Raw genomic sequence first — 19,292 nt, 5'->3', positions numbered from 1 at the left:
ATAAGAATTGGCTATAAGTACAATATAAATGAAAATGAATGAAATGATTCCAGTAACGTTGTTTTACAGTTTAGGTCTTAGCTAAGACTAAGGCACTAAGACTATAATCTTTATCATTTTGTTTACAAACATTTATGGTAAATATACATGATTTAGTTGTTATCGAAGATACATGAATATGCCTTCGAAAAATAAGAAGAATTAATTTTATCATGTCAGCGTTAAAACTGAATGTCTTTACATGTCTGTACAAAGCTTGGGCCTAATTCACTAAACTCTCGCAACTTTGCGATATCGCAGTGCAGTGCAAAAAGACTTGCAAAGAGGATGCTTTGTTGTCTAGCAGAGCCTAAGAGACCTTTGTGAATTAGGCCCCTGGACATAAATAACTTTATAGTGCCACATTATTAAGCAATCCAAACATAAGGAAACCCTGCTTGAAACAATAGTGTTCTTACATGTGATACCCAATTATTTTTACCAATTTTATTCTTCTTATAAATCTCTTTTAGAAACAGAAAAGTACATATTATATTTGTCACAATATAAGGATCTCTTGAGAATTTGTTTTGAAAATTAGGTGTTTGTCACATCAATTAAAAGTACATAAAAGCAGATATAATCCAGTACTAGAAAGAAGGAAGGAAGGATATGTTTTACTTAACGACACACTCAACACATTTTGTTTACGGTTATATGACGTCGGGTAATAGAAAGAAGTGACGAGTATAAAGTGTAATCTCAATCAAGTGGAAGATGAAGATCATTTTCTTTTAGGATTGTGACGGTACATGCTCTTAATTTCTTTTCGCCTGTGGCGATATTAATTGTTTTAGAAGGCCGTAAGAAATGCACTTAGATGGGCAACTTTTACGTTTTAACGTATGTTTTCTAATACATATGTATAGTTACGTAATATGAGTGTTGTTTATGGCAGGGGAAATACAGCCAGTCTGACGATAGAGAAAAATATGCCGGCGTGGTGGTTGAGGAAAATCTACATGATACGTGAGGTACCGCCTTGTACCAACAGGCGACAGGCGATATTCGCTGTCTCCGAGAGTTTTGAATAAATAGCTAGGATTTTAGATATATCGATGAGAAACGATAGGAAGGCTCCCGGGTATCGCTGTCCGTCCACTAAAAGATCTATATTAGTTCAGACGGGACTTTGGTAAATATATATTTTCTGCTGTGTGTATAACCTTGATGTGATTGATGTGACTTTAAATATTTTAATACTGTATTATACCAATATTATTTAGACGGTGCTGCCGGTCATCTGACGCAGTAATCTGTAGGCTCACTGTCCTAAATAATTATATATAAAGCTTAGCCAGTCATCCTAGAGGACCTAGGTAAACTGTAGGTTATTGTCTTTATTGTGATAGGTACCAGTATTAATTCTGTATTACAAGGTTATTGAATGAGTAGTTAGGGTTAATTAAAAATTAACCAGTTAGGAATAGTGTTGTAATTCCTTTATTAATTAAGTTCCCCACGAAGCGTTTCTCCACTATCGCACGTGTGTGTGTGTAAGCGTTTCTCCATTATCGCACGTGTGTGTTAGCGTTTCTCAATTATCACACGTGTGGGTGTTGTGTCACGGTGAAGTGATTAGCATATTGTGTAAACTAGACACCTAGAGATTAACTAATTAAGTGATCAGTTCTGGGTTGTTATTATTGTTGTTATTAATTAACTACGGCGGCAGTACATTTGTCAGCGTAGGTTAATACAGATTCCAAAGTGCATTGTGTTTTGTTGCGTTTTCTAGTGAACTGAACGTGCTATAATAACATATACTTTATACAAGATCGTATCTCTGATCATACCTAGAGACGAGCCACATTAGGGTATAACCGCCCGTTACAGAGAGATCTAATAGATATACAGTTAGGAGAGATATTTGGACAATCGTGTTTTATTCAGCTACGGGTATTATAGCATCCCCGTGACAAGTATGTCCATATTATTCTTTGAGCAGGAAATATCTCATACCAGAATACTTTATAGAAATCCTTCCAGAGAAATATTTATTGATTTCCACCCAAAATATAAGTGTATTAAAGGAATGGCCTTGTTTCTAAACATAAACCTGCCAGTTTAAATTGAATATGTATTGCAATTTGTACACAAGTAGCACACGATTCATTTGTTTTAAAAGTTGTTATCTTGGTCATATGGCCTCAATAACTAAATAAATATCTTGTGAATTTATTGAACAAAAATGCTATCTAGGAATGTTACGGAATATGTTTTCTATTTTCACAATCCCTATTCCTCTGATTGTCTGTCTCTCCTCTATCTATTTCTGTCTGCATCGCCCTCTCTCTCTCTCTCTCTCTCTCTCTCTCTCTCTCTCTCTCTCTCTCTCTCTCTCTCTCTCTCTCTCTCTCTCTCTCTCTCTCTCTCTCTCTTTCTCTCTCTGTGATATTGCTTATGACAGCCCCAGAGTAAACACGTAACTGAAACTATTTCTATAAGACTTGTTTGTTATACTGTTATATTTTATTTTTAAACGTGAGGCAACTTGACCATCAGCTACTGTTGTCTTTCTCTAGGTTCGCCGTGTACTGACATTGACCCCCCTTCAGTGTGTCTCCCCAGCGCTGCAGATGGTGGCTGCTACTGGAACTCAACGATGAATTGCCGGTGTATTAATACTTGTCACAGTACGAACGGGTGCCCCAGTGAGTATACACATATTTACATTCATAAATCTGAACGATAAAACAGCTAGCCGAATCAAAAATCGTATATTTGTACAAGTGATTTGAAAGGATTTATTTTTAACAAGATCCTTACTGCTACCTTAAAATGAAACCCACTGTCATGTGCTTTATCTACAAGTGGTCTGCCACTCGACAGGACGATGCATACTTCTTAATCCGCTTGGAGAGGGACTGCCATTCGCAAGTCTTCTTCTTTTTTTCTTCCTTTTTTTGGAGGGGATGGGGGGTGTGTGTAGTTTTTTTAAAGGGACGTTCCTGAGTTTGCTGCACTTTTTAAGATGTTATCGACTAACGGAGACTTTTTAACGATTGTAATTACATATCAAATATATTTTTCTGCATAAAATATTAGTGGCTGCATATTAAACGTGTTTCTGATCGTTCTAGTATTTGTATTAGGTTAAATTTCATCTTATTTCCTAAAATATTGTTTTTTTTGTACATTGAATATACAGACACTGAGATTCTAAACAAGAAATATATTTAATATGCAAGTTTAATCGTACAACTATTTTATTAGTCGGAAACATCTTACAATGCAGCAAACTCAGGAATGTCCCTTTAATAGTTTTTTAACACCAGAAACGTTATCGTATACAGTCCATTTTGCAAATTATTGACATATTCCGGTTAGGCATGTAAGCATATTTACGGCGTGTGTTAAACCCGTAATGCATAAAAACCACTTTTATGCAAATAGGTTAAGTAGATTGCATGTATGTGTCTCCGTATGCGATTGCCTGTGCTTATCCATATTAGGTAAATTCGACAAAATTTGTAACACTATAAATACAGAGCAATGCATGAGTGGCGTTAGATACCATTTATCTTACGAGTTGTTTCAAAATGTATCTAACGAGTGAAAGGGACAGTCCCTTTAAGGATAAATGCGCTGTCGTCTGCCCTAAAATTACCTTTGATCTTAATCCAGTTAAGTCTCGGAATAGGCTGTCAATTGTAATTTCAAACCAAACCTAAATTATATGTCTGTATTGGTATTTCTATCTTTCGTTTTTGTTTTTATTTTTATTTCTTTTCTTTTTCTCTTTTTTTTTAAATCGTAGATCATCCGACTCCAGGGGATGGCGACTGTTTTTGTCAGTTTGCAGCAAGTTCGTGTCCAGGAATCTCATCATACTGCCAGGCGACGTGCAACTACAGATCCAGTAAGTAAAAAAACAACAACCTAAAAGTTTGTTTTTCTTTCACAACGCCACTACAGGGGGTCCAATCTAAACCATATGACGCGTGCTTAAACCTCGTATGCCATAACCAAAATGGCAGACAAAGAGCCACCTGAGGATTGGCATAGGGAATATTTTAACCAAAGGCTTTGTCAGTGGGAGGAAAAGAGGCAAGCTTTAGTGCACATGCCAATACTCCACCAACTTTTGATTACCACATTTTATGACGGAATTATGTCTCAGACTGACTGACCATGCATGCTATAGTAAACAATGTGGCAACTGTGACATCTGATAGAGATATGCGGATATTACTTGTGATTCAAATAATTGTTTAATTAAATTCGTTTCTTTTAAAACATATATAAATACATATAATTCATATTTTTTATCATATCTGATTACGGAGATATAGCACTTTGTTGATTTTCACATTCCTTGGCGACCATATTGAATATTATATTAATGATTTCTACAAAAGGAAAACTAATTCCATTTTCCATTGATTTTCAGATCTCATGGCGGCCATCTTAATATTTTAAATTGCACAAGGGTTGACAACTCTACACACTCCTGGATATTATTATACATGCCCCAAAGACAAATAATATCAACAACAAAAAACCCCACCTATAATCGACAATTTGGGATTAGGTCAAAAATTGCCTCTGCTGCCGGGCCAATAATTTTATGCAATATATTTGCCCTATGAGGTGTACATTATATTAGGTTGCAGTATGGAAACAACAGTTCCAGAGTTCAATGTCAGTTTATGCCAGAATATGTCAGATCCTGATAGTCATAAAAACACACGATTAGACCATTTTTGAAAATTGCGTATTATCAGTATATAAGTAATAACAAACGATAAAAATGCAATAGCAGTTCAGTTGTACAACAGCTATTTATGACCGTACGACTGATTGCCGTCGCGAATTTCGAAGTCTATATTCATTTTAATAGTATTTTTTAAAGTATTGTTATATTTAATGTAATTCTGTGGACAAATATGTACGGTACTAGAGGGTTGTTGTTGTTGTTGTTGTTGGGGTTTTTTTTTGTGGGGGGTCTTCTTTTATTTTATTTTTTTGGGGGGTGGGTGGGTGGGGGGTGGGGATGGGGCTGTGGGTGGTATGTATTTGTAATCCATTATAGACTTTTATTCAACCATTTAATTACATTTACATCTTTCTGCTCTGTTCCTTCAGCCGTCGTGTGTGCTCCTCCGGAAGTCGTTCCGAATGCAGTGCCTTCATCATCCACCAACTTTTATATGGACAAGATCACGTATTCTTGTGACATCGGTTACGAAGATGACAGTAACGGTTTTACCGGTCACCGGTTATGTACAGAGAAGGGGACTTGGCTTCTGCACCCGACCGAAGGCGTCCCACCCAACTGTAGTAGTAAGTGCATAATAATAATAATAATAATAATAATAATAACAGCAGCAGCATACCACGACAACGATAAACGACAACGGTAAATATACTCAACAACATTTTAACCTACGGCTGTTTGGTGTCCAATATATTATTACCTTGGCACTGAGGTATATTGCGTATTTCTTCTTTTTAATGACGATACAATAGTTTAGTCCTAGATCGTGCCACGATATTGCATTGTGTTCCTTGTTACGCATATATTTATATTTATTCGCTATCTAAGTGGGCTCTGTTTGGGGGAGTGGGTATTTTTAAGGGATTGAATTTTCTTAGTTGTTTTAGTTTGTTTTTGTGTGTGTGTGTGTGTGTGGGGGGGGTTCTACAGTTTTGGAATGTTCTTCTTTTTTGGTTTTTTGTTTGTTTTGTTTTTGTTTTTGTTTGGGGGGGGGGTGTTTTGTTTTGTTTTTTAGTTGTTTTTTTTAGGTGGGGGGGGGGGGTTCTGTGTGTGGATGGAGTTCTATAAAAGTTATTTTGTTGGCCTTTTGGGTTGTTGTTGTTGTTGTTGTTGTTCTTGTTTACTTCCCCAGTATTATCTTGATTAAAGTCTATCAAAAACATTGTACTGTACTTCTGTATAAAACATTCTTGTTTAAGAATATTAATCTCTTTAGATTTAGTGTGTTCTTAGCTGTCATTTTATCCGAAGAAGCTAATGACAGTATTATGGTGGTACTGGGATTTTGCAACTGCCTGCTAAAAATACTATCCAGTGAAATGTCAGTATGTGTGACAGTCAATGCAGTACACTTGAAATGATCACGATCATTTACTCGTCTCTATTTCAGATGTGAACATTTTGTGTTGTGTTTAACAACACCCCAGCACCACAATTACATCGGCTATTGGGTGTTCGGGTCGTTGAATGCCGGATGAATTTAAGTCAATGGAGTAGCCAGCATGAGGCAGACGAGGCGCTTGCCTCGTCTGGCATTTACCCAGATTTATTTTACAGGTCTGGGTTTTTCTCGACGCTTTTTTCCTCTCTGGCTACGTCCTAGTAAGTGATTATACGACGAAAAAAATGTATTCCACTTCACTAGATTAGGATGTGAAGGAATTATTAACTGAAGCAAGAAACAAACTTGTAAACAGAAATTCCATATATTTGTTATGAGACCATGCTACTTTAAAATATTTCTTTGACAGTTATAAGCTGCGGTACGTCACCGGTTGTACCCAGGACGTCACAATCGCAGACGACAGGAGTGTACGGCGATACGGTCACATACACGTGTAATTATGGTCACGTGGATCCCGCGGCCAACACCGGTTTCCACAACTGTAACGCCACGGGAGACTGGGTTCAAGTCGGAACTCTACCATCCTGTCAACGTTCGTTATTCTTGTCAATTTTTTCTATCGATAATTATTTATTAAAGGTTCCGCAAGACAATTATGTATGTTATTCTGACATTTATGAATACTATATTTAAGCACAAAACATTAACAGGCTCATGGGATAAATAAAACATGCCTTTACAAAATTATATTGCATACAAACCTGTCAAGAAGCGTGATGAGTGAAAACTTAATTGCAAGTGTGCTGCACACTGGTGGTGTGATACGGTTATTGTATAGCGAGATGGTTGTGGGTTTGGTATTCGGCGGCAAATGTGAACAACGAAATCACAAACGCATTCAAAACCCTATTTCTTCACAAGACAAAGTGGGAAGGAAGTTTTAACAATGTTATGACTTCTCGCATGCCTGGGGTGTGACATATGTATGTCAATCTCAAGCATAGTGTGACAAATCTAAAGATGAACAAAACAGAGCTCAAAGGATGTTGAATCCAAAACATCTGACTTTTTTGTGCACATATTTGGAACGCTAGTACCCATTTATTATTATTATGGTTTAATGTTGTTTTTCTTTATATTGTGGATAAATCAGCCGATTCATTTATGAAGTTAAGTGCATAAATGAGAACCAATTGAATGTTTACTTTTTTGTGCACAAATTTGGAACGCTAGTACACATTAATTATTATTATTATTGTTTAATGGTGTTGTTCTTCATACTGTAAATAAATGAGCTTGTTCATTTGAAAGAACGGAAACATCACAGCAAAATCACATTGATCAATTAGGTACTATGGACTGCTGTGGCAATTGTTCTTAAGAAAGCCATCAACCATCATAATGTCAATTTATTAATCAATGATAAAAACTCTTATTTCTCGTCCAGCCTCCACAAACAAAATGTTAAAATTATGAGAATATAGATCGTACACAGTCTATGTGAATAAAGAAGTTAGACAAGTATATGAGAACTTAGATGGTCTATGATAATAAAGAGCTTGGATAAGTCAATGATAATAAAGAGTTTAGATAAGTCAATGATAATAAAGAGCTTAGATAAGTCAATGATAATAAAGAGCTTTCATGGTCTATGCAAATACAAAGCTTAGTTGGTATATGAGAATAAAGAGTTTAGATAGTCTATGAGAATAAAGAGCTTAAATAGTCTGTGAGAATAAAGAGCTTAGATAGTCTATAAGAATAAAGAGGTTAGATAGTCTATGAGAATAAAGAGCTTAGATAGTCTGTGAGAATAAAGAGTTTAGATAGTCTATGAGAATAAAGAGCTTAAATAGTCTGTGAGAATAAAGAGCTTAGATAGTCTATGTGAGAATAAAGAGCTTAGATAGTCTATAAGAATAAAGAGGTTAGATAGTCTGTGAGAATAAAGAGTTTAGATAGTCTGTGAGAATAAAGAGCTTAGATAGTCTATGAGAATAAAGAGCTTAGATAGTCCGTGAGAATAAAGAGGTTAGATAGTCTGTGAGAATAAAGAGCTTAGATAGTCTATAAGAATAAAGAGGTTAGATAGTCTGTGAGAATAAAGAGTTTAGATAGTCTGTGAGAATAAAGAGTTTAGATAGTCTGTGAGAATAAAGAGGTTAAATAGTCTGTGAGAATAAAGAGTTTAGATAGTCTGTGAGAATAAAGAGTTTAGATAGTCTGTGAGAATAAAGAGCTTAGATAGTCTGTGAGAATAAAGAGTTTAGATAGTCTATGAGAATAAAGAGTTTAGATAAGTCTGTGAGAATAAAGAGCTTAGATAGTCCATGAGAATAAAGAGTTTAGATAAGTCTATGAGAATAAAGAGCTTAGATGAGAATAAAGAGCTTAGATAGTCTATGGGAATAAAGAGTTTAGATAAGTCTATGATAATAAAGTGCTTAGATAAGTCTATGAGAATAAAGAGCTTAGTCTATGTACGACTAGCAATAAAAGTATTGCCATTTCAAGGTGCTCCCTCTCCCCTAAACTGAAGATTTCCTTTTGTTTTGATGCATTTTGCATTGGCAATAAGTATCAACCTCTTGCAAAATTCAAATAGAATATTCCGTTGAAACTCTGTAGCAATTAAATTTTGTTGATCCTTTTTGTGCGTCATATCACTATATTTTGTAATTGGCATACATAACGCAAACCAGAGTGCAAATGAATATATAAATAAATATATTAATGTATTCATTTCCCATCCAGTTGTTACGTGTGCTGCACCAGATTCCGTCTCGAATGCTACTCCAAACAAGACCAGTGGAATATATGGGGATGTAATTTATTATTCGTGTGATGTCGGATACGAAATATCTTCGGGAAATATCGGGAAGCAATTATGCAACTCTACTGGGCAGTGGGTGCCAGATTCAACGCTCGGAGAGTTACCAGTCTGTAAAGGTAAAATAATTGTAATATAAGTCAGGTAAAGACCGCGGGATTGTTAGCACAAAACCGTTTGATAAAAATTGTTGACTATCTCATTATTTTCATTATCTCATTTCATATATATATATATAATATCTTACATTTTCAGTGCAATCAAAATATGTGATATTTTTCAGACCACATACTTTAAGAATTTGATAACTTTGCAAATTAGATGTAAATTAATCGAGATCACGGCACTAGTAAACATACTAAGGTGACACTGCATAATTAACGTATGCATTCATAGTCATCAAATAAAACAATTTCAACAGCAATTTTACACTGAATGCTGTCCAGCGTTCAGAAAACAAAAAACGTTATGCACTCGTTTATTTTGATGTAAGGATATCCAAAATGACGTCATTCCAGTTTGACGTCATTTCGATCAAAAAGACACTGCGCCATATATTCTTACGTCATTTGAATATCTAGTAATGGCGGACTGAAATTAAAGTTGCGTGTACAGTTTACAAAAACACGTTGTATTAAGCTTGAGATTATATGATAAAGAGATTATTACCCTCGTGTGTTTCGGTATCGTCAATATCATATATTAGGAAAGGCTCGCATAATACAAGTTTTATTACTAATATATGAAATTGACGATACCGAAAAACACTGGTAATAACATATCTCTGTGTGTGTGTGTGTGTGTGTGTGTGTGTGTGTGTGTGTGTGTGTATATAGAGATCACAGTGTAATAACATTTCACACGGCTTCATATAAGGGCTAACGAGATTGGTCAACACAATGGTTTGACGTAATTCGTTGGTACTCCTTTTTCATTCATAATGTTCCTGGGGTTGTATCTATTTTACAGTGCCAAGACTGTTATGTCGATATAATTCCATTTTATAATTACTGTTTTGTCATAGGCGTCTGGACTGGTTAAAACGCTATCACGTGATCTAAAAAACCAACTTTCATTCTTCCATGAACGCGAAAACTGCACTTTTTCGGTAAACAAATACAAACAGAATGTTATTACCGTAACTACTTTTTATCAATTACGTCAACAACGGTATCCCCGAGGATTCCATCGTTTCTATTTTTATCCCAATATCATCTGCACTGACAATTCAGGCTTTAAACGACTCCGGTTTGATCTGAGATACATAATGTATGTGACAGGCCACAAAAAACGAAGCTTCTATTAGAAGTTATAGCAGAGAATGCTCACAAAGAGAGACATGAGCGCAGCTCTGTCACATTTGACAAAAACACCAAAATCGACAACTTACACGCGCGAAAACACATACGCCTTCGCGCACAATTACGCGACCTGTCCTTTCCGAGAATAATATCACACAATCACAAACTTCCTCTGAAATCCACACACACACACACACACACACTGAAACCACTTTATCCCTTTTAAGTCAGTGTTCACATTCACTTTTCACTAATTCAACTTTAAATAAAATTTATAAACCTTATGTAAATCATTATAATGAATCGGAGATTTGACGGAAAAAAACGAATGTAACTTTCTAAGGGAATTCCCTTATTTGTGTATTGATACGGTTGTAAATCATTGTGGAATAGAATTCGATTGGGTTTTTTGATATAGTTTTGTATAATGGCAATTTTAATGCATTTGGAATTATAAGAATTGAACGTTATATGAACTTATGTATGAACGGCTTCGCGCTAACGCGCTACGCCATTCATACAGTGTGTAAAACGGTTTTGGTGTTTATCATCGCATGAACGTCAAAAATATAACGTTCAATTCTTAAATGAATTACACGATACTTACTTCAAATGTTACAAATTATTGAAACCATAAAATATAACGACTTAATCCATATATCGTGAGATATTAACAAAACCTGGTTTGCCTTCATTAATAAAACAGTTGTTATGTAGGGCATCATCATGCAGCCATTAGCAGAAACGCTCTATCGTGAAATCAGCACCAAAGTTTGTTTTGTTTAACACCACTAGAGTACATTGATTTATTAATCATCGGCTATTGGATGTTAAACATTTGGCAATTTTGACATATAGTCTTAGAGAGGAAACCCACTACATTTATCCATCTTTTATATGCGCCATCCCACAGACAGGGTAGAACATTCCACGGTTTTTGATATACCAGTCGTGGTGCACTTGCCGGAACGAGAAATAGCCCAAATGGGTCCACCGACGGTGATCGATCCCAGGCCGACTGCGCATCAGACGAGTGCTTCACGACTGGGCTGCGTCCCGCTTTCAGAATCAGCACCATTCCTCGGAGATGTGGCCTCAGATTACAGTTATCTTCCAATTTGGTTGTCCAAAATCCGGAAATTTGTCCGCGCAAGTAGTCTGTTGTTTGACTGTGATTATTTCATGGTAGACAGCTATGAAGCGGCAACTATTTGACTGAAGTTGACAGGGGAGAGCATGTAGTTTGTAAACATGTGTAACTTGTTGACATTGAAGACTTGTTTGTGGTAATTCTGGCCCATGCAAATTTAGTGCTTTTTGTGTAAAATAGGTGTACTCCGACCAGGTTTAGAGAGCGTGTTTGTTTAAACCAATATGCTGGGAGAAAGAGCTGGACAACAGGGGTTTTCCTTTTCATGGTATGTGTCCCCCAGGCAGGCAAAGGTACTTACAAAAATCCACGGGTCTGCTGATATTAAAGGGACATTCCTGAGTTTGCTGCATTGTAAGATGTTTCCGACTAATACAATATTTCTACGATTAAACTTGCATATTAAATATATTTTCTTGTTTAGAATATCAGTGTCTGTACATTCAATGTGTTTCTTGTCGTCTTAATATTTGTAAAGAGCCCAAACTGGATGCTGTTTTCAAATAATTTCGTACGTACGAAAAAATCATATTTTAGGAAATAAAATGAAATTTAACCTAGTAAAAAATATTACAACGATCAGAAATACGTTTAATATACAGCCACTAATATTTTATGCAGAAAAATATATTTGATGTTTAATTACAATCGTTAAAAAGGCTCTTTTAGTCGATAACACCTTAAAGGTTGCAGCAAACTCAGGAATGTCCCTTTATTAAAAATGTTATAGCCACTAAGGCTATATGGAAACATATAGCGAAATTAATTGTGGTCTGTGGCCATGTCAATGACTTGGACCGGCCCAAGCATGCTCAGACGCAACAGAGTATTTACTAAACTAGTTTGGGAGTGGCAGTCCTCCTTTTGCCGGTGCAACAGGGATGAATTTCCAGTAAAGGAGCACCTCGGGAATGGCTGTCCTCTTATAGACAAGGCATTAGATAGAGATTCGTGCAATCAACCACTATTTTGCCAAACACCCATTCGACTCTGTATCGTGCAGGGATACGGCATTGACCATGTTTTACGGTTTTATCGTCTTCAGTAGTGGAGACTCGATTAGAATTGATTAATTCCACTACTTAGCAACATACTAAAAATATTGTGGAGGCAGTATTAACATAGATTGTTTTATAACATCGATAATAGTTCGACCAACAAGTAGTCTAAAGTATGTGACATCGCCATACTTGAAAACAATCACTATTACACGCAATCGATGATGCGGTCAAATAAATAAAACAAACAAAAAACAACGTTTCCGTGGTCCTTGTTGACATCGTTTCTGTTATAACTTTATTTACATCTATCGATATATTCGGACTATTTTCAAAATATTTTATGAAACGCACTTTCGTTGGAAAAATATTTGTTTTTTTTTCTCTTTTTTTTCTTCGTATATTTATGGTTTAGCCACAAGGATGAGTTACTTGTAAGTTCGCGGAAGAAAACTTCAGATATGTTAACTGATGTATTCATATGCTGGTAAAATTCGGTTATGGCGTTGAAAATGTTTAAATTTTCACCAGATGCCAAGAAATGCCACGATAATTGTAGGCTGGTGATAAATAGAATACTATATTCGCGACTCGTTGTTTTAAAAAAAAAGTATCTAACTTGCTTTCTCAACTACAGTGATAATCTACAGTCAGGATTGGGATGCCGTGAATATATTATCGTACAACTATTTAGTTACTAGTTATGTACCTGTTCACGAGCATGTTACACTTTAAACAAAAAGTTGTGTCATATCTCTATAATATACTGAACAAAAATTATTAAAGGGACATTCCTGAGTTTGCTGCATTGTAAGATGTTTACGACTAATAAAACATTTCTACGATTAAACTTTCATATTAAATATATCTTCTTGTTTAGGACATCAGTGTCTGTATATTCAATGTGTTTCTGGTCGTCTTAATATTTGTAAGAAGCCCAAACTAGATCTTGTCTTCAAATAAATTCGTACGTAAGAAAAAAAGATATTTTAGGAAATGAAATGAAATTTAACCTAGTACAAATATTAGAACGATCAGAAACATGTTTAATATACAGCCACTAATATTTTATGCAGAAAAATATATTTGATATGTAATTACATTCGTTAAAAAGTCTCTGTTAGTCGATAACATCTTAAAAATTGCAGCAAACTCAGGAATGTCCCTTTAAGGGTCAAAAGATATTATTGGTATTTATCTTTACATGCATATTTCAGTGGTGTTCATATTAAATACTTAAATATTTGTGTATACTTTTTAATGTATGTTTCTTTCGCTAACACCAGAGCTGTAATTAGGACCACTTCACAAAACTATAAAAGGTGCCCGTTAAGGGTAGGGTAATAGGTCTAATTAACGAGCTACTCTCGACTCACTAAAATCAAAACCTATGTTGGCTCTTGATCTTTCTTTTTTGACCGACCGCTCAAAATTGCGCCAAATTTCCAAAAACATTTTGCTCCTTAAAAAATTCCATAGCATCATTACCCCCCGGCTGTTACCGACCATAGTCGGGCTGCTGATGCTCCCTTGCACCTGCCAGTGCAGACGGTCCCTCCTCCTTCCCACCCCCATCTTTCCTGCCCAGGACAGGCGTGCGCTACAACAGCTTGCTTTGAATGTGCACGTAAAGCCCTATGACCTGACCTGACCTGATCTGTAGGAGAAACTTTTTTGTTTTGCGGAAGACCTTTTGTTATTGATTTACTGTCTCAACTCACATGGTTTAGCCTACGTACAACATGGACATTATCATGTGTGTGTCACACACACGCGCGCACACACACACACACACACACACACACACACACACACACACACACACGCAAGCACATACTTTCACAAAGATACCCACGGCCGAGTTTATATACATGTATAAAGACATTTGTGCAAATTTTTATTTTATTTTATTTTATATATTCATGTGTTATGAATATTAAGATTATCATTTTTGTTTGTTTATTATTTTATTTATTTATTTTGGCTGCTGCTGTAGTGTGTCGTAATCATAACACACGAAATAACTAATTGTATTTATATTTTCAGCCAGTTGCGGATCGGCGCCGAGTGTTGTTCATGCCACACCGTCCTCCCCTGTCGGGTTTGCGGGCGACACCGTACACTACCTGTGTGATGTCGGCTTTAGACGAGTATCGGGCGACATCGGCCAGACGACGTGTAACGAGTCCAGGTCATGGGTCTCTCACCCGCTGTTTGGAGACCCTCCTGTGTGTCAAGGTACGGACAGGTTGTTGATGAGTACACTGATATCGTTCTCTTGTTCTCTACGTTTGATGGTCGATGACCAGACTCGTGCACAATAAATATCAGATATTTCACCTTATATCCATTTTTTTTTTTTTTTTTTTTTTATTGTTATTAATTTTTTTAATTTTTTTTTTGGGGGGGGTTAACTATATTTTTTTGATAAAAGTGAGATGTATTCGTAATAATCAAACAAACAAAATATATCCAGTAGTAACTAGGAATAATGGTAAATTATTACGCCAGCGGGCACTCATACAATTGCCGGTAATCGTCAACTCATTTTACTCTATCTGATACTGTCTGTCTTCCGATCCTAAATTTCAAAGCTAAATATTTCTGTTTACACAGAGGATTTGATGAAACTCATCGATTAATTTCACTTTATGTTCTAAGAAGAGTTCGATACGTTGCTCCGTCATTGCAAATTCAGTAAGACAATGCAAAACGGAAGCGGCATTCGTTTTTATGCAGGTACCAAATAACAGATCGGTAAAATACAGTGCAGGTATGAACACATACAACTAATAATCTATTTATCTTGCTACCTACACCCGTTACAACAGGCGTGGTTCATTGTTTATTAAAGGCGCAGTCTCTAGTTTCAACACGTAAAAATGGACACCAAATTTAGTTAATCTACAAGCATGCATCTCCATCGAACAAAGTTACAACAGAGTGAAACACGAGTCTATTACATTGAAATGGGCAAGTAGCCTTAAAAATAGACTAAAACACGTCTCCGTAACTGTTACTTCTCAGACGCACGTGCGTTTTTATAATTATTAGAAATGTATTTTGTGGCAGTACAAACACCAGGATAATCAGAGTTGAAAATAGGCCGAATTTTGAAAATAGCAATTAGTAAAAACGTTAATAGAATTTTTTTTTTTTAAATAAAAAAAAAAAGTTACAAGCCAAAAATAAAAATAACTGACTGCTTGTTGAATATTTATGTAATTTGGACTATTTTAGAAGGACAGTCCAAAAATAAATAAGAGAGGATCGGACTATTTAATAATATTTAAAAAAAAAAAAGTAATTTTGACATACAATTTTGAACGAAGGTCTAAAAGTTTAAAGTCCGATCTATATATCGTTAAGGCCATTAGGGTGCACGGCGTGTAGAGACGAGATGGGTTGCATGTCGTCAAGAAAACCCCAGATTGACAGTCATTAGACGTTGATGGTGTAGTGCTGTGCTGAAATACAGATCTTGAGAAGCCGGATCCGTCTGAACGAGAGAGAGTATCAGGCTAGGGTATAGTCCAGTCGTCATAGGTTGGCATAGTAGTGCGGACGGGCCCGACTCCAGAGGATACGAGATGGTATCAATATAAAACAAAGAAAAATCTAGAAAAGAGTAGTAGGGGCAAGCAGTAGAGCTAAGATCAGTGTTGACAGAGTTAATTACGACATGACCTGTTCTTTTGTTCTTAAATTTGCATACGACGTCCGGAAAAGAAAGTATCAAATGTTCCAAAAACAATTAACAATAGCTGGACGGGACTATAAAATTAATTGTGCCGGTTTACACAGAAATCCGATGTAGACCGATAGTCCATGAGCCAGACCAAAAATAGGTATCATCTGAGGGCACCAAAGAAAAATGTTATAATTGTTGTAGTACACCTTGGGACAAAACGATAATGCATGAAAGACTGTCCAATAAAGTAGCTTTAGCTAGTTATCACACCTTTTAACATGTATCATTCAGGTGGTAAAATATCCGAGAAGTCCATGTTTTAGTGTTTGTCAAAGCATTAATAAACCTTGTAAGTCGGTACCCACAATGTTCTTTGTGGTTTTTGCATCTTTCGAAAGGTGCTAATTAAAGTTCCGAGAGGTGTAAACTTGTCACCATAAGCATTTTGAAATATTCAAGATGGTGTCCAAGTGGCTGTCAAAACTGAACTGGAGACATCTCCAATACTTTATCAGCAATGTCGAAACTGTTGATGTTCGAGACGGTGTTTTAGGGATCAGAGATTAATTATTAACTACTCCCAGCTAATCTAGTCATTGCAACATCATTTGTATTCAAAATGGCCACAACTATTATCAGCCAGAATAAGAAAATTGTAATTTATCGCATTTTACATCAATTATAGCAATATTGTGATGATAGGGATCAAGTTTTATTCATTAAGGAATTCATTTATAACACGTTTATGCTAAATGAGATATTGCATTTAACATTTAAATCCAAGATGGTCGTTAGGAGTAAAACGTGTCCATATCTTTCATTCTATTTTACCCCAAATAATAATGTTTACTTCAAATACAGGGTTTTCTAGGGGGAAAGGAATTCAATTCTCGCAATCACTTTCTATAGAGAAATTATATCATTGCCATAATTCATGATGGCTAACAAAATGACTGCAAAAATAAAGAAATGCGATATATCATCATCTTAAATAATCTTTTTGAAACAAACTTCTGTTTTGAGGGTGTTCAATCCATTTAAAAAGTAATCTAAAACATCATTTAAAATAATTATTATTACGCTGACCGCTATGTCGTGATCTATTTTTAATGACCACTGTGTCTTGAGGGTTCACCGATCTATTCTTAAACTATCTAGAATGTAATGTTGCCTCATATAGACCAAAATCTCCAATGCTAACGTGGCTGTGATAAGTGGACAAGTCGCAACTAATGACTGTGGAGTCAGTTTTTACCATTCCCATTTTCTGCTTTTTGATAATGGATACATTATTCCGGCATCGTAAAAGGTTGGTTAGTTAAACAGTTGAATTGAATCGGTTGGACGATTTCAGATGGGTTGTTGTTAAACATTCATTCATTCACTCCACGTGAAATAATTACGTGTGGAAGTGATCTAAAGCTTCGGGGTTATATTTGTTCACTAATCGACGTCTGTAACATCAAGATGTAGTCTTCCTTGTGGCGTATCCATATCATCAACTAAATCCTTAAGTTTAATAGGTTTAAATGCTTGAGACAGAATTTCCATAACTGTTGCTTTTGCAACCCTTTATATTAATGGCAGCAATATCACAGCCTGAAAGAGCATGGATCATCAAATGCAGTTCTTGTTAGTAGCTGTATCAAATGCACTGAAATCAGAAAAAAACATCTCTGAAATTATGCAACTAATTCTGTATAGCGGTTCAACAAAACATACTCTGTTTGAATGCGAAATGTGGGTGTTTAACAGCTCAGTTGCCACATAATTTCTGTAGCTCTCATGGAACAAATTCGCAAACAACCGTTGCACCAAAAAAGCAACTGTACATAATGTTATCAGAAGAATGAAAGTGAAGTGGCAGAATACATGTGCATGTTTTTTAATCTACTGTGTTTGCATCATTAAATCACTGGTTACTGGGTAGTGTATTTAAAACAATAAAGCAGTTTTGTTGGCATCAATCTTTTTGTTGTTATTTTAATCCTGTTATATTAAAACATAGCTACTATGTTCATTTGGTGATAGTCGATCATTTGCAGGTATAATCGAAGCATATTATAGTATACTAATGTGGAGATAAATTGTCTTGGTTGACAAAATGCAATGATAGGTATACATCAATTGTATAGATATAGGAAATGGGAATGATAAGTTATGATGGGTAGCTGAAAGCGTTCTGAGCCTAACTATGATGGACTGCGTTGGCGGAATTGGTTAATAATTATTTTTCAACATAATCCGAGGTCGACGCACTGCTGACATCGATGCTGGAGTGCCTGGATCCCAGTGGTGTAAAAGGCTTCCTCCTGGTGGTGTAAAAAGTCCCCCACAGTAGAACTAATGTCATTATCATTTGCATAATGCTTGTCAGACAGTCCTTTCTTCAAGTTTCGGTGGAGGTGGAAATCTGGTGGATGTTCCAAAGCCACAGTCATGCATCGCAACCATGGCAACAGCAGACCTGTGTATCGGTGCCTTGAAACACAGCATGCTGAAACCTTTGTCATCCCCGTATCATTCCTCTGAATGTTCTCAACTATCTTATTGGCTACGTGACATGTGTATTAGCTACGTAGCATGTCCTGACTAATCGTTCATCCTTGTATTTTATCAACATTGTCCTCAGTGGTGGCAGTTGAAGATCTTCTTGAATCATCTTCTGCCCACCTCTTAACAGTGACAAAGGAAGGAGCATCATTCTATAAGGTTGACACCAATATAGAAGTTAGTCCTTTTCGGTGGAGATACTTGATGACATCACAGAAGTCAGTTTTGTCTATTTCCATCATCAAACAACACCTAGCCACTTTGATGCCCGCAGACATATGCTACCAGGTAATGTATGTGGTTTAAATGCAGTCTATAAAGATACAGTACTGTACGCAACACGTGCAAACTATCAACGGCGTTCTATACATCATTCGTAGTTACTCAGAATGTTTCAGTGACCCATAATATAAACATTAATCACTTGTGATTTGCATGCAAATGCCCATTTATCACAGCAATGTTGGCATTGTGAACTACTTGATCTATGTCATGCAACTTTTTATGTAGATATTGTTTTAAAAACACTATTCGTTTACCGTTAAAACTTAGCAGTTGGTTTCAAATGATTGTTTTGGGTGATGCTAAAAATATAAAGTGGTCATTTCTTTATTATTTTACGACCATTATGGAATCTTGGATTCATGCTTTGATAAAATTTCTAT

The 19,292-nt window shown here is 35.9% G+C and overlaps 1 protein-coding gene across 1 annotated transcript in view; it reads left to right on the top strand.

Annotated features, from left to right (window-relative positions):
• The window catches only part of LOC121373951 (sushi, von Willebrand factor type A, EGF and pentraxin domain-containing protein 1-like), a 47,757-nt gene that overhangs the window by 13,833 nt on the left and 14,632 nt on the right, over nt 1-19,292 (top strand). Inside the window, exons 2-7 of the mRNA XM_041500799.1 lie at nt 2,565-2,693; nt 3,800-3,901; nt 5,128-5,325; nt 6,511-6,696; nt 8,859-9,053; nt 14,430-14,621. Coding sequence (XP_041356733.1) covers nt 2,565-2,693; nt 3,800-3,901; nt 5,128-5,325; nt 6,511-6,696; nt 8,859-9,053; nt 14,430-14,621 — 1,002 coding nt within the window. The remainder of the gene's footprint in view (nt 1-2,564; nt 2,694-3,799; nt 3,902-5,127; nt 5,326-6,510; nt 6,697-8,858; nt 9,054-14,429; nt 14,622-19,292) is intronic.

This window comes from Gigantopelta aegis, chromosome 6, assembly GCF_016097555.1.
Source record: "Gigantopelta aegis isolate Gae_Host chromosome 6, Gae_host_genome, whole genome shotgun sequence".
Lineage (NCBI taxonomy): Eukaryota > Metazoa > Mollusca > Gastropoda > Neomphalida > Peltospiridae > Gigantopelta > Gigantopelta aegis.
Note: the sequence above shows the minus strand (reverse complement) of the source record. Positions and strands in the feature narration are given on the sequence as shown.